This window comes from Microtus ochrogaster, chromosome 15, assembly GCF_000317375.1.
Source record: "Microtus ochrogaster isolate Prairie Vole_2 chromosome 15, MicOch1.0, whole genome shotgun sequence".
Taxonomy (NCBI): Eukaryota; Metazoa; Chordata; class Mammalia; order Rodentia; family Cricetidae; genus Microtus; species Microtus ochrogaster.
The window spans coordinates 27,803,144-27,819,076 of NC_022017.1; the positions used below are offsets into that span (position 1 = coordinate 27,803,144).

At 51.7% G+C, this 15,933-nt stretch overlaps 1 protein-coding gene across 2 annotated transcripts in view; it reads left to right on the plus strand.

Annotated features, from left to right (window-relative positions):
- Positions 1–13,866, plus strand: part of Arfgap3 (ADP ribosylation factor GTPase activating protein 3) — a 51,860-nt gene extending 37,994 nt beyond the window's left edge. The window contains exons 10-16 of one of the 2 annotated variants that reach the window (XM_013348896.2): positions 1,799–1,927; positions 2,653–2,775; positions 5,614–5,748; positions 6,899–7,022; positions 7,882–7,972; positions 11,546–11,667; positions 12,862–13,866. In XM_013348896.2, coding sequence (XP_013204350.1) covers positions 1,799–1,927; positions 2,653–2,775; positions 5,614–5,748; positions 6,899–7,022; positions 7,882–7,972; positions 11,546–11,667; positions 12,862–12,879 — 742 coding nt within the window. In that variant the 3' untranslated portion in view covers positions 12,880–13,866. The remainder of the gene's footprint in view (positions 1–1,798; positions 1,928–2,652; positions 2,776–5,613; positions 5,749–6,898; positions 7,023–7,881; positions 7,973–11,545; positions 11,668–12,861) is intronic. The other variant, XM_005354444.2, reaches the window with a different exon arrangement.
- Positions 13,867–15,933: the final 2,067 nt, after the last annotated feature.

The window sequence follows — 15,933 nt, forward strand, 5'->3', positions numbered from 1 at the left end:
GAACTAGCTCTGTAGACCAGGCTGGTCTCGAACTCACAGAGATCCGCCTGCCTCTGCCTCCCGAGTGCTGGGATTAAAGGCGTGAGCCACCACCGCCCGGCGTTAGTATCAATTATTACACCAGTCATAGCAACATGTCTTCACAGTGTGCAGATATTGCACAGCATGTGAGTAGAGCGTTTCCCAGGCATTCAGAAAGCCTCTGTGCAGAGGTGTCTGGTGGGGAGGGAAAGAATGATTTTCTTGGGAACCCAGTTTGGTAGCTTTGTTGCCTTTCTCCAGGACCTCATGTGACTGACCACCTGTCCCTGCTATGCAAACCGATTTCACCCCTGTCTGAGCTCTGTGTTCACTAGGGGAGAGTGAGGGTGAGATCCTGGAAGCTGACATTTCTAGTGAGTGTGAATACCTACAGATTCAGAGATCAGTGGAAGTGTCAGCATGCCATACCCTGTCACACTGTGAAGCTAATGGCCTCGGCAGTGCCTCATCCTGGCTGGCTACCCGGTTGGCTTCTGTGCATCCTACAGCCCAGCCATCACCGTGGAGAGCACATGCTTGTGAGCAAGGAGAGTCCCTTGTCAGTCACCAAGAGCCCCTCCTATGATCTTCCTAGTTTTCCGTTCTTCTCCAGGGGACCTGCTGCCCCAGTTTGTCAGGTAGTGACTCTAAAGAAACCTGACATTTTACCATGTTTGCTTAGGAAGACGATATAAGACAGCTAAAGAAAAAGACACCTGTCAGATCAGGGCCGACCCAAGAAATCCCCATGTCTTGTCTCAAGAAGGAAAGAACAAGAACAGGAGTAGAGTTTCCCTGGCGTGTTTATTCCCTGCCACGGCACAGGAGTCACTTTGCACAGGGTTCTGATGCTCGCTGCTGAGGGGTCCCTGGCTCTGTCCAGGGCGTTGGGAAGCAGATGGTAGGCATGTCATTTCTCATGACACTTTCACTTTTTGATGCAAACTCCCGTTCCCGCTGCTGGGGCATAGCTTTCTGTATGACCAGCTTGAGCTTGTGGAAGCCTGGGCAATGTGCACACACCTTCCAGGCCCAGTGATGCCTTCTTTAATAGAAATCAGGGTATGGCTGGGACACATGGGATGGCCCAGCAGGTGACCTGAGTTCAATCTCCGGAACCCACGGTGGGAGAACTGACTCCATAGATTGTATTCCCCTCCCCTCACACACACACCATATACATGTCCCCCACCCCACATACAACATGTATGCATATAATAACAATAAAATGGTTTTAAAGCTAGAGATAGTGACTGGGTCTCCATTTTAAATGTTCTCAGAATGATACATAAGGAGACACTAGAGGAAATTATTTGAAATGATTTATATATTTATGAAATCAATTCTAGATATATTTTCATTAATTAAATGAATGCCATATATGATGTCTCTCTGCTTGTGGGAGTTAGCATGTTTTTGCAGGGGCCTGCAGAGGTCAGAAGAGGGCGTCAGATCACCTAAAGTGATCATAGTTTCATCTTAAATGACACAGACAAGTTTACTAACCACATATGCTGATGTGTCCCAGGGAAGTGTAATCAGATGTCAGTCAAAGGGAGGACCCTGTGTGGGAAGTAACCAAGGAACTCGCCATGCTACCCCACAAGCGGAAGAAGAGCCAGAAAGTCCTGAGCTGGTACAGCATCTGCAAGTGTGCTAACTAGAGAAGGACGGAGATGCTGAAGCTCAAGGGGGCTTTCTTGTGTGCAGTCTGCCTGGGATTTTAATGTCAGTTGTGATTGAAAGCTGACCTCTCGAGCGTGTGCTTTCCCAACAGGGTCTCATCACTACGCTTGGCCTACAAGGATCTCGAAATTCACATGAAGAAAGATGAAAACTCGAACCTGAGAGGCCAGAAGAAGGTGGAAGCCGAGAGGCTAGGCATGGGCTTTGGGAGCTGCAGGAGGTATGGTCTGCTTGGCCAGGTCAGCCCAGTGCAGTTTGCTCATGGCAAAGGGCTCTAGGGGCTCATTTCAACCTCAGACCATTTCCCTGGTGCTCTTCCTTTCCTGGCTGTGTGGCTTTGCTTTGGTATTTAGTATAGTATGGCTCTGGCTGGAGCTTCATGGGTAGTATGTGCACAAAACCCTAGGTTGGATCCCCAGCACCATAGAAACCAAGATTGGGGGTTCACTCAAGATCATTCTGAGCTACAAGAGTCCCTGTCTGTCTCAAAACAACAAGTACAGACTAGCTTTAGGGTAAAGCTAAGTATGGTGGTGTGCACCTCCAGTCGTAGCACTCAGGAGGTAGAGGCAGAAAGATCAGGAATTTCAAGGCCAGCCTCTGCTATATAGCAAGTTCAAGACTAACCTAGGCTATGAGATGGAGGGGGGGATGTGATGACAGATGGCGCACATGGTTCTTGAAGAGAAAGAAATGGGCCCGAGTTTCCACAAAGTGTGCACTGGAGTGGATGTCGTGGGCACACCCCATGCATGTGGCTGTCTTCTTCCCAGTCCTGCCCTTCGAATGACCTCTAGCTTCCAAAGCTCACATTGGGTTTCCCAGCCCTTTTGATGAGCTTATGTTTGTTCAGAGTACAGCTTACAGCATTTTTTTGTTCAGTAAGACACAAGCCTTTAGGAAGCCAGTGATGTAATAGTTCCTGTTTTATTTTGTCTCCTCAAGTGGCATCTCCCATTCCGTGACTTCAGACATGCAGACCATCGAGCAGGAGTCGCCCACACTGGCAAAGCCAAGGAGGAAGTACCAGGAGGACCCAGACGAGTCGTACTTCACCTCCAGCCCCAGGTGATCTCAGCCTGGCTGCAGCCAAGGGTGCATTAGGGGTTGTCCGTAGGAACCAGTACACATCAGTGCCTGGCACTGTTTGAAAGCTCTGGCTGATGCGAGTCTGTGCGTAGGACCAGAGGGCAGGGAAGCAGTGAGGGGCAGTATTTACAACCAGGAAAGTGTTTGTTGCTACAGTCAGCAACTGAAGATTAAAGTCAGAGGTGGAGGAGATATTTCTATACTGTGAGGAGTGGAGAGAGGCAAGGGCTGGAGCATGCCCAAACCTTCAGTGGCTTCTGTTGAAACACTGCCTTCTGAAAGCTCCCACAGAGTCTGGGAGGAAATAGCATTTGCAGATGGATTTATTCGGGAAAGCCATGGCTGTTCGCTGAGGGGATCCGATGGTACTAAGACAGCCTGCTTCTGTCCTTTTGTGTCTACTGTCTGCTGAGGCAAAACATGAGACCGGCATAAGGCTGAATGTGGTGAGGACAAGTGTCATCTGGAATATGTCACCTTGTCAGGGCCACCCAGAAGCTGCCTTCACAGGAACTTGTGGTGGCTTTGACACGTAGGTGCAGAAACCGAGTAGCCTAGGTTGAAGGCTGACTGTGCAGCATATGAATCGCATAGCAGTGGCCGGGTTATTAAGATGCTCCCTGCTGCAGCCTCCTCATTTGTGTGAAGTCTCCTGGTGGTGCCTGTCTTGCGGGTCCATAGGAAACGCTGAGGCACTACGTAGCTCTGCTGTGGCTTGTCTACTTTAGTCTCGGAACTTGTCCAGAGACACGTGGCTCGGCCAGTGGCCAGGTGGACAGCTGCGTTAACCACACCAAGGACCCTTTCACTTCTGGAGTTGGTGGGGAAGGGACACATCTGTCAATGACGGTGCTGCCATGGTCACACAGGCTTCCTGGTGTCACGTGGCCGCGGACATGGATGTCGTAGGTAGAACAGACGTAGGTTGTTATCTAGAGTCAACTATGAAATCACTGACTTTCCTATCCAAGCTCCCAGGTAAGGAATCATGCAAATAGCTCTTTCTTTGTTTCTAAGCACAGCTCTGAGTTACCCGAGTCCCAGTATTTTAGAGAGAGCTTTCATAGCTTGCTGGCATTGTCAAAGACTGCCTGCTCCCTACCTGCCTCTGACTTCAGCAGCATGCTTAGGTCTGCCCATACTGTGCATTTGAGAAAACCGAAATACAGCTGACACGAGAGAAATTCAGGATTGTGTCTAAACCTGGATATGTCAGGCCATTTCACACACGGTTTAAGGAGGGCCGGGCGAGGGTCTGAGGACAGACTTCCCTGCTCAGTCGTAATGCCCATGGAGGGTGGTAGGAAGAGACAGACTCACTTTCATGGAGCCCCACTTCCAAGCTTGGGTAGCAGTGTTGGTGAGAGAAAGGGTTCTGGATAAGGTCGCCTGCTGAGTGGGACCTTTCCCATCCCCACAGCCTCAGGTCATGGAAGAACTCGTGGGGGGCTTATGTGTGCCTTGGAGCCTCCAGCATCCTCTCTCAGCCAGAAGGGTCAGCCCCAAAGGCCGCTGTGCCAGGGACCAGTTTCAGTTTGAAACCTGGGTGTTTGGATGTGGAGCAGAGAGATTTTGGTGCCATGTAGATGGTGACCTGCAGGTTATTTAGGGACAGAAGCATCACTCTAGTTCACTTGATGGCCACAGGGACAGAGCAGGATTGGATTGGCTGATTTGGCACCAGAGATGAAGTGAACACACTCTGAAAGCTAGCATGGCAGTGCCACAGAGTGCTTTTACTGCTTCCAAATTATTCATCAGCCATTAGAACTTGCATATTATGAATTATGGAAGAGTGCTGTTTCTGTTAAGCAAGGGGACATATTTTATAGTGGATTCCATTATTTTCAGATTATAAATGATGCATTGTTATAATATCACATTCAGAATAATGAAACTGGACTGTTTGCTGAGCCCCATGGAGTCCAAATGGCCTTTGGTGGGGGGCGTGACTGGTGACAAGACAGCGTGCTAGCTGCTAAAGGCTTTTCCTGGGGACCTGTAGCAATGTGTCCAGAGGGGAGGAAGGTGCAGTGTAAGGACCAGCATGAAGGAAAAGCTTCTGAAAAAAATGGACCCAGAAATCAAAGCCCACGCTGGGTGAAGGTCAGCGATGGGGAGAGCTGCTGAGTCCTGACACGGGCCTGATGGCTGTGCAGGCTGGCTGGCATAGAGTGTTGCCCGTGAGTGACTAGGTATCCCCTACAGAGTGCCAGCACATAGAGAGGTTCTCGTAGACGAGTGAAGACTTGGGAAGACCAACGTATGGACTTCTCAGGGCACCCATGCAGGTGACATCTTGTTTTGCAATTTAAAGGCACCCAGTGCCCCTCCAGTCCAGATAAGGTTTTCACTCACATAGATGAAGAATGTTCGTGTCTCGGAGTGGTCATCTCCAGAACACTGAGCGCCATTGTTGAGAAAAACCTGAGGATCCCAGCCCCTCCCCATCTAGTGCTGACACTCCCCCCACCCCGCCATGTTCTTCTGAGGGGTCAACCAGCCTCTGGACTCCACGCTATGGCATCACAACTGTCCAAGGGAGTGGCAGTGTCAGCAGCCTGAGGCTACAACAGAGGGACCCCTCTTCCCTGAAGCCTTCAGAGAGTGAGGTCAGCAGGATCACAGCTGCTGGGAGGACCTTGGAAATGGACGCCTCAGTCAGCTCGTGTTCATTGCCACCTCTAATGTCATGTCTGCCCTTCATCTCAGCACATGACTGGGCAGGGAAGTCAGTTCCCCATACCCAAAAGCAAGAGACCCAAAAGGAGTGAGCATCCTTAAGTACTGCCTAGTCACACTCTCCTCTTGTTGTAGCAGGTACTTTGATGACTCCATGGAGATAAGAGGCAGCTCCTTTTCTAGCTGGGATGACAGTGCCGATTCCTACTGGAAGAAGGACAGCAGCAGAGACCTCGAGCCTGCCGTGCAAAGCGCCAGTTCTTCAGACAGGTGGGAGCTGCAGGCTGGGCAGCCAGGGGCTTCTCTCATAGGACCAGGGGCTGATATATGTGCCACGAGTGTCCTGTGCTGCTTTAGGAAGTGACTGTGTGTTGGGGGCACATGCCGGAAACATCTGTGGCTGTTAGAAAGCAGGTGTGAGGGCCGGTTCCTTGGGGGAGTCTCAGTCCATGTGTCAGGGTGACCTGGCTCGTGAATGAGTCACCTTCCCCCATGTGAAGACTATTTGTAAACTGTAGGAGTCCCTATTTCCTAGGCAACAGTTCTGCAGTTTGGTCTTGTGTGCATGTGTGCATGCGTGAGTGTATGCGTGTGTGTGTATGTGATGCTGGGATGCATTTCTGGGTATATATACGTGTGCATGTGGGGGAGTGCTATGTGTGAGTGTGTATACAGGTGTGTGTATATGTGGTCTAGGGATATGTGGGGGAATGTGCACATGCATGAGTGTGTGGGTGCTGTCTATGGGGTGTTCAGTGTGCTTGGCAGGCGCACTGCACTGAATTACACACGTGCCCTTTGGAGTCTAATTTTATTGTTTTATTTTGAAGGCAGTTTCCCTGACTTACCCAGGCTAGCCTCAGACTTGACATCCTCTCGCTTCTGGCTCAGATTGCTGCTCACGCCACCACACCCAGCACAGTTTTCATAGTCTTGACTAGCACACAGTCATGTAGTGACCGCTAAGAACAAGGCCCAGGACATTCTGCTGCTGCCAAGTCCCTTGCTCTGTCCTCAGCCCCCGGCCCCTGCTATTCTCTTTTTGGATCTTCCCACGTGGACTAGTCATTCAGTAACTGGCCTTGCCTGAACTCTGAACTCAACAGTCATCTGACTGCAGAGGTCAGCTGACTGAGGTAGCCTGGCCTCCGCCTCCACAGCTCTCCTGTTGAAGCAGGAGCCCATCATTTACTGTTCACACCAAGGAACCTTACACGTGTAGCTCAAGGTTGCCCTGTAATCGGATGTCCTGTTTCCCCGTGAGTTACACTCTGTTGATGGCCAGTGTTGTCCTGCGCAGTCACAGTGTGGGCAGCATCGCTAACACAGTTAAGATGGGAGACTCCACATAAGTTGAAGTGTGAACTGGGTTTGCTTCACTGCCCTTGGTGTGACCAACCCTGGCTGTTTCTCGCTCTAGGCCTAGCACTCGCAAGAAGCTGGACTACGAGCCTGTTGACAACACGGATGAAGCCCAGAAGAAGTTTGGCAACGTGAAGGCCATTTCCTCAGACATGTACTTTGGAAGACAAGCCCAGGCAGATGTAAGGGTGCAGAAAGCTCCCACAGGAGCCCCGAGAACCACGAAAAAAGCTGTGGGGACCATGAGAGGGTGGGCTGCTGAGGGAGAAGAGGCCCCCAGACAATAATGCTGAAGCCAGGACCAGAGCCCAGGTCTGCCTGAGCACCCTGGGCAGCTGTGGAGTCAGGAACCCCGTCTCATTGCTCTTCTGCCTTTCTGGGGAGAGTGGCCATCAGTCAGTAGCTTTTGAGTAAATTCAGGTTTTTATGTAGCAGTAATTGCTTTTGATCAGTTTAACATAGTTAAATGGAGCCTGGAAATGTTTGTGGGCGACAGCTTCATCAGCCAGCTGTCACCTGCCTCACAAATGAACACATTCATCCAGGAGTCTGGCTAAGCTGGGGCCAAGCCCACTTCCCTCTAGTGCTCAAGTGCAGAGGGGCTGGTGGGGCTAGAACTCGGGCATGCTGGTTTGTCTCTTAGAGGCCTCATTGCCAGAGGGGCCTCCAGCTCTTCTGCTTGGTTTACTTTAAATGTGTTAATGGGCTGGGGTACACTCCTGCAAATATGCCTGCCTGGCATACTCAAAGCCCTAGGTTCTATCCCCGGTACCACACACACACACACACAAGTTGATGGGCTAAGCGGTGTGCCCCACACTGAGGGGTTTCCTAGGTGGCTGAGAGCAGTACTGAGCTCTGGCTGCCCCTCATCCTGACCTCACTGACAGTGATGTGGAATGCTGCCCTGCGCTGCCGTGACCTACTCCACTGCAGAGCACACCTTTATTCCACCCCCAGGGCTTGGCTGGGAGTGACGTCGGAGGTAGCCAAGGGGAGTAGACTCATTCCAGTTCTCTTACTCTGCCTTTTTCTGTCTAGTTTGAGACCCGAGCACGGCTGGAGAGGCTCTCTACCAGTTCCTCCATAAGCTCTGCAGATCTTTTTGATGAACAGAGGAAACAGCCAGCAGGTGAGGGGTCATGGGGATCCCAGCACATGCAATTCCATAGGGCCTTTCCCTTGCCAGGATCCCATGCCCCATCACCTTTGCCCCGTGTGAGCAGTGAGAGCTGAAGCTGTCCTTCCAGGATCCCATGAGAGACCACATCATGAAGTTTATGCCATAGCACCCTTGTCACCTGGCAGTTTGGTATCCAGAACATTGTGAATACAGGAGGCAGGGGGTTCCTGCGAGGTGCCCGCCACTCACTAGCTGGGGTCATTGTTAGCCTCCGTCTCCTGCCTGTGGAGGAGTTGGACCTGAGATACTGTGTAAGGTGCCAACCACTTGAGGTCCTGCACCTAGGAGTCACCTCAGGCCCCTCAGCCCTCAGGACACACAGGCACTGAGGAGTGGGTGGGAGGAAGAGCCTGTCTCTGCTGCCCCTCTACATCCTGCACCAGGTGTCTTGTCATCCCAGGGCTGGAGTCTAACCATGTGCCCAGATGTGAGCCCCAGAGCAGGCCCTTCACTGCCCGCCCAGAGAAATGCCTCTGCTTTTACCTGTGCACTCGCTGTCCCAGAAGGCCTGCCTGTGTGGGCACCTCACAGCCTCCACCAGGCCACAGGGCGACAGTGAAATGACAGCAGCCTCTGAGGTCATTTCAGGAAAAGAACCAAGAAGGGGTCTCTGGAGCCAGTGCTGCAGGCTGAGGTCTCTGCGTGCTGGTTTGCATCATTTACTTCACAACCAGACTGGCTTTGGCCTACAGAAGGCCTGAGTGTTTGTGTGGGGTGACCATCTTGGCAGCCACACTGCCTTTGAGACATTAGAGTGGATGCGGCTTCAACAGACAAGTTGTAGGGTTCATCTCAACTGTCTGGAACCTTCTGTGTGGAGTTTCGGGCATGTGTAGTCATTATGGCCTCAGATACAGTGGCACTGCCAGCTTGCCTGCTTAAGTGGGGAGAGCCGTTCTAGGCTGGAGTGTGCTGGTGCAGTGGCCTACAGGTAGGCAGCAGTGTGCAGAGAGACTGGTGGGCCTTGTAGGTCTGCTGCCTGACGGGGCTAGGCTGGACCATGGCACCTGTGCCCATCCTTCCTGACTGTAGGCAGGGACTGTTGTTGGTCAGCCACTGCCCAGCAAGTCTTTAGCCAGCAGTCTGCTGCCTTTTCACATCTGACCTTCACATCCTGGCCTTTGTCAGGGCTTCCTGTTGTAATGTGGCACACCCCTAGCACAAAGGCTGCACCCAACCTCCCCGAGGTCTCCGGGCAGAACCCCTACCCTGTCCGTGCTGGCTAGTCATCTCGGAGCCAGCCCAAGACCCGGGTTGTTGAGATCTCCACATGCTTTTTAAATTTAATTTCTTGGAACATTTACTCTGAACATGATTGTTTATTTAAACACACAAGAGGAAAAGACAAGAAAGCTCTTTGAAGCAAACACACCCTCCGCCTTTAACATTGATACAGAGCATGGCTAGCTCAAGCTTGCCTCCTGCCCCACCACCAAACAGAGGTCCCCTGAACTCTGACGCTGGGGCCATAGCAGCAGCTTGGGGAGAGCCTTTGTGAATTGCTCCCTAGGGTGTCAGGCCACTCCCTAACTAAGGCTGGTGGTCTGCTTTGAGTAGAGCTTGCTCCTCTTCCCTGCCCCCACCCCTGCTACTGAGCCCATCTGAAACCCCACTACCACTCCCCTCATGACACCTGCAGCCACCGCCCTGAGCTGGCTGGACAGCCTTACCAAGGATTCATTCTTTGGTGTGCACTTCAGCAAAGAGCCTAGGCGAGTGTTAGAAGGGATCCTGTTGGCTCATCCTGATCACTCCCTGTGTCAGATGAAGCACCTCCTGTGCAGTAGATCCTTGATGGGGTGGTACTCAGGGCTGATCCCTGCTAGAGAAGATGGAAGGGTTGAGTGAGAAGCATGTATGGGTATCAAAGCTATCCCATCACATCAAGGCCTGTGGCCACTTCTATGAGCAGGGCCAGTGAGTATGTGGACTGGGCCATCTGAGAAGGGATGAGACACTTAGGACCACAGATGCCAGAGTAAAGGGAGGTATATGATAGCCATGTTAGAAAAAAGCTCAGGCCACAGCTTATTCCTTGGTGTTCTTAGCATGCATGCTGATGTGCATGTATACACAGGCACCTGTATATATGTGCATGCCTCTGTGTGTATACGTGTGTGTGTGTGTGTGTGTGTGTGTGTGTGTGTGTACATGCCCTTGCTCATGCATGCATGCTTGAGGATGGTACTAATAGTCCCTCATCACTCTCTGCTCTATTCTATGAGTCAGGGTTTCTTAACCGAAGCCAGAGCTCACAGATTGGACTAGTCTAACCAGCAGCTTGCTCAGGGGAATCCTGTCTCCACCCTTCTTCAAGCACTGGGATTGCTGGTGGGCTGCCATACCGCTCACATTTGTGTGGGTTCTGGGGATCTGAACTCTGTCCTCACACGGAGCCATCTCTCCAGCCCCCTCAGTGTCCCTTTCAAGAACAGACTGATGGTTCCAGTGGAATGTCGCCTGTGACTCCTAAGCTCCACCCCCATTGAGTCAGCCTACACAGGCATGCAGGCCTACAAACCCAGACCCAGTGGGCTCTCGGGTTTTTGCCTGCTTAGTTGTTACCCACATCCATCAGGCAACACTTCCCTGAGACCCAGAGTCTAGTTCCACTTAGTGACCTCTGGTGTCAGCAAAGTGTCTACAGTGCCTGCCTCAGGGAAGTAGCTGGCCAAGTGTTTTGATCCTTGTTAGATTTATTATTCTTAAAATCTTGGACTTTTCTCTTGATTTGTCTCCATTTCTGAGAATTTGGTCCATAAATAGCTCATTAAAGAAGATCCATGACTCTGCTGGAGGGTGAGAGGGCAGAGCCCTGAGTTCTGGGTGTTCCCAGGTTCTTCTGTCTGGAGCTGCTCCCATGACCCAGACCTTTCTGCGTGTGTTGTGTCTGTCATTCATCCCTGCTGCCCACTGGCCTCTTCTCTGCCAGAGCAGCCAGCACACTGCTGAGCCCTTGCTCGCGGGCTGGTACCCTGCACTCACAGCCTGGCTCCTGCCTCCTCAGTTCTCCCTCCGGCCAGCTGTCCTGGGCCTGTGGGGACTCCACAGGCCTCCCCATGCTTGTACCTCACCCACAGCAGCAATGAGGTACCTGGTGACCTGACTACAGCAGGACCCATCTGCTCTTTTCGGTGTCCTTTGCACTTGACAAAGCCCTTGTCACAGGTGTGCTGAATGAATGATTGAACATCTGGAGAATGAATGAATGCAATATCCTCCACGCCTGGAGCGTGCCTGCTGCCCAGCACAGGAGACACAGATCTTCCCAGCACCTCCAGTTCCCCATGGCCACTGCTGGCTATCATGTGTCTGATTCCATTGGAGCCTTGAGAGCCACTGGACAGAGTGCTGTGTCCACCTTGCTGTGATAGAACCAGTACTGCCCTCTGAGCCCTGCCCCACTGTGTGATCATCTTTGTGGACACAGTCGTAGCTTGGGAGGTGACAGCAGAGGCAGAGTGGTTTCACAGAGCTACACATGTCCTTAGAAGAGGGGCGAGCTGGCATCTCTCTGTGCAGGAAACTACAACCTCTCGAGCGTGCTGCCCAACGCCCCAGACATGGCGCAGTTCAAGCAAGGCGTGCGATCCGTTGCTGGAAAACTCTCTGTCTTTGCCAATGGAGTCATGACGTCCATTCAGGTAAGTGGCGCTCCACGAGGCTCCCAGGGAACTAGGCTGTAGCTGTGAGCGCGAAGCTGTGCTGCAGACTAGCCCTGAGACAGAAAGATCTCGAGTTCCAGACCTGCCTGGGCTGAGACCCTGCCTCAGGCAGCATTTTCTAAGTTTTTACTGGGATTCATATAATTCCCCAGTTGTGAGTTTAGAATGGAGAATTTTTTTTAAAAATTAGATTATTGGGCTGGAGAAATGGCTCAGTGGTTAAGAGCATTGCCTGCTCTTCCAAAGGTCCTGAGTTCAATTCCCGGCAACCACATGGTGGCTCACAACCATCTATCATGAGGTCTGGTGCCCTCTTCTGGCCTGCAGGAATACACACAGACAGAATATGGTATGCATAATAAATAAATAAATATTTTAAAAATTAGATTATTTTATTTTATAGGTCTGCATTGTTTTACCTGCATGTGCTGTGTACGCATGCCTGGCCATACAGAAGGGATTAGATCCCCAGAACTGTAGTTACAGATGGTTATGAGCTGCCATGTGGGTGGCAGAATTAAACTCAATCTCCTGCAAGATCAACACTCACTATAAACTGCTGGGCCATCTCCCAGCCCCACAGAAGAGAGGATTCCTAAGCTGAAAACCATTCACTGTCTCCCTGCTATGGGATTCTGCTGTTTTGTTTTAGTTCTAAACTATGAAGTCCTGGCTGGCCTAGAACTCACTCTGTAGCCCAGGCTGCCCTCTAACTCACAGAGATCCACCTGCCTTTGCCTCCCAAGTGCCGGGATTAGAGGCATGCGCCACCACTACCTGTGGCTGCGTATCTTTCTAAATGAGGGAGTCCTATTGCTTTGTGACTGTGTGTTCTCCATTCCTCAGTGGCATGTTCTGCGTGGCTCTCTGGAACTACAAATTCTCCAGAAGCCGCTAGTTGTGGGGTGAAAATAAGCATATTTTTCTCGGTGCTGGCCCCTGCCTTGCAATCCTTAGTACAGCCTGGAGCTCTAGGCCTTCCTTGGGCAGCTCACTTAAGGTGTAATCCAGGCAGGTCTCCAAACCTCACTCACCTCCTGCCATAGAGACGCTGAAGCCGTGCTGCCAACACTCATCTACTCTCTGGGTGCCCGCAACAACGGCCATGGGGTACATGCACGGGAAGAGAAAGATGCAGTGTATTGGAGTAAATGTTGGTCTGGTTCTCTCTAGGATCGTTACGGCTCTTAATCCTGGTGCCAGGCTGTGCCTAACCTGGTAAAACTCCACTTCAGACGGACCTGGGACCACATCTGGCTGCACCGAAGCCCCAGCTGCTGTGCAGGCAAGTCCTGCTGGTTGGCGAGGTGCCTGCACACTCGGAGTGCGCGTCTTTCCTTTGAGGCACCCCTATTTCTATGTAGTGGAGCTCTGCTTTCATTTCTGGTTTAACGTAGCTCTTTGTGTCAGTCGAGCGCATCCTTGCTTTATCCTTGTGGAATCTTCAGTTCTAAGAGCCAGGAGCCTGAGCTGCGGGCTCCTCCCACTGCTCCCTGAACTGGGAGCCTTCCCTGGAGCACCTGAGAGTCTCCACGGACTGTGGTCTCAGGGCTGCCAGAGCTAGCTGGTGCTGGATAGGCCAGAGAAATAAAGCCACAGCACATGCTTCCCTTTGCAAAGGCGCAGACAACAAAAACCAGACCAGAAGTGCCCGGCCTCTCACTGACAGATCGCTTCCTGTGTCCCTCACACAGCGAGGAGATTTCAAACAACACCTAAAGCCATCTGTCACTTTGTAAATTATTTTGTACATTCTCTACACTTGAAAACAATTCCCAATCAGTTCTTTATAACAAGCCCGAGCTTCCACAGTGCCAAGGGAGCTCATTGTGACGTGGTGACAGGTGTTACAGGGCCAGCTAAGGGCTCCCAGTACACCTAGAAATCACCCGAGGCGGCCATGTGACTTCGGGATCAGCTCAGATTCGGGGAATGGTAATTATAATTGGGTGATTTTGTTAATATTTTCATCTTGACCTTGATGTTCCAAAAGCTACAGGATAAATGTAAATTGATAGTCGTTTGGCTGTGTTTTAGACAGCACCAGAATATATTGTTCAGCACAGTAAAATATATTTGAAATTTGATGAACCAAAATGTGATTTCAGATGATTATTTTGTGAATCTTTCTTAAAAGATCCAATTTGTAGACTTCTAAATATAACGGACAGCACAGCAGACCCTGTTGTCTGTGTTGTCTTTCACCAGAGCCTTTGCAATGACTCACGGGAAACTGGGTGTGGGTGACTCTGGCCCCTGTCACTCCTGGGTTATGGGCGGGGCTGGCAGGTGGGTGCCTCTGGGAGGGGAGGGGCTTCCACACACAGGCACGTGCTCTTACTGTGGCTTGTCATGACAGGGTCAGGGTACCCTCAGGGTATGTTTTCCCAGAGGCCTTGATTACTGACTTGCAGGGAAGGAAGGGGTGCTGCTGGTATGTTACCCCCTTTTCTCTTTATTGGTTCAGTCTTGGGAAGGGAGCCAGGGCTTTGAACATTCTGAGCACTGAGAACTCAGCCCATCTTTGTCAGGGATGCCCCATGACCACCCGTCCGTGAGGAACACGGCAGCTGCTCATCTTTTGAACATTCATGCGGAACATCAAACACTGACAGCCCACGGGGGAGCCCCAACTTGCTCTTCTCATCTGCTCCCCGATCTGGGGCCTCCTCACTAGGCAGCAGGCTTGCTTGGGTGTCTTTTGAATCCATGTAGTCAGTGTTTCCAGTAATTCAATGAGGACTCAGGGCTGAGTGCCATGCTGTGCAGACGAGTCCACTGCCCATCCAGAGGCCCTGTCTGAGGTCTGCTGGGGAAGGGGGCGTGGCTGTGCAATATTAGGTTTCATTGCTGCTACCAAAAGCTAGTTGTTCATGCTGGCTGAGTGAACCCCATTTCGGATCTTTTCTTTTTTGTGGGGAGGGGGCAGCAGCTGGAGAGAAGCTCAAGAGTTAAGAGTACTCAGAAGACTTAGGTTCAATTCCTAGTACCCAGCTGGTGGCTGCAGTTCCAAGGGATCCCTCACCCTCTTTTGGTTTTGGCACACACGGTACACAGGCAAAACACCCAAAGATTTAAAAAAAAAAACTCAAAAAGTAAAATGGGAACGTGACCCATCAGCAGAGGACTTGCCTGTTGTGTGTGAGGCCAGAAAAGACAGAAGGGCCCAGAGCCTGTGTTCGCACTGTATCCAGTGATAGAGACAAGGGCTGTGTGCTCTTCTGCGGCTCAGTCCCCGTTTGTCCCAGTTGTATGTGGTTCCCGTGTCCTATCCAGCCCTCTGCCTCACTCACTGGGAACTCGGTGGCTGTGACACCCGCAGCAGACCCAGCACAGACTGTTGAAAGGACATCCAGATGTCTCCTCTCTGGTTCCCTGTGTTTCGCATCTGTGCTGGTCCTACTGAGGCAGCTGGGGTGACAAGGGGGGCATTGTCCAGAAAGGATGGGTCTGGCCTAGTTGAACCGGGCCTGGGGCTGAGCCTGGGGCTCTGAGGCCTTTCCTGTCCCTGTACCCAATATGACTTCCCACCCCCAGGTGAGTCACATCCAACTAAGCCACACCCCTGGCCACTGAAAACAAACCTCAGCTGAGGAGCCCCTGCACGCAATAGGACTCTGGCTCCTCTTTCTGCCTCCAGAAGCCCTCATCTGCACCTCTGGAAGCTGGCAGGCATTTCCTGCACCTCAGCAGCTTTAGCCACATCTGGAAAGTCCCAGAACTCATGACTGTCACTATTCTCCTATGGGCCCTCAGCTTCTTTGAGCGGTTATGGTCCAGGGGAGAAGAGAGTCTGTCGTGCCTGGGAATGGGGCTGGGAGGTAGGGAGCTGTGTCTGGGTCCTGGTAAGGTTGAAGGAGTTTGCTGGAAAGTATAAATAGGTCGTGAAGAAGTTAAGGGCTTGCTAGGTATGAGTGGTTACCTGGTGGAAGAGCCAGAGCAAGAAATGTAGGGTTCTGCCATACAGAAGTGTCTGCCCATGTCGGGAGCTCAGAGGAGGGCCAAGTTGCAGGGGCACCCGTGAGCTATCCGGGTAGAGCTGGCTTTCTGGGACAGACGGACTGCCCAGAGCTGGAACCCACCAAAACAAGCCAGAGGTCAAACGAAGATGAAGCAGCTACAGAAAGCGAGAAGGACCAGCCTCAGAAGGGGTAGACAGTGCAGCAAGGAGGCACCCCAGAGCCAGATGAGATCTTCAAGTGCGGAAGGACAGGCAGTGACTATGGGCTTAAACCCACCCAGGAA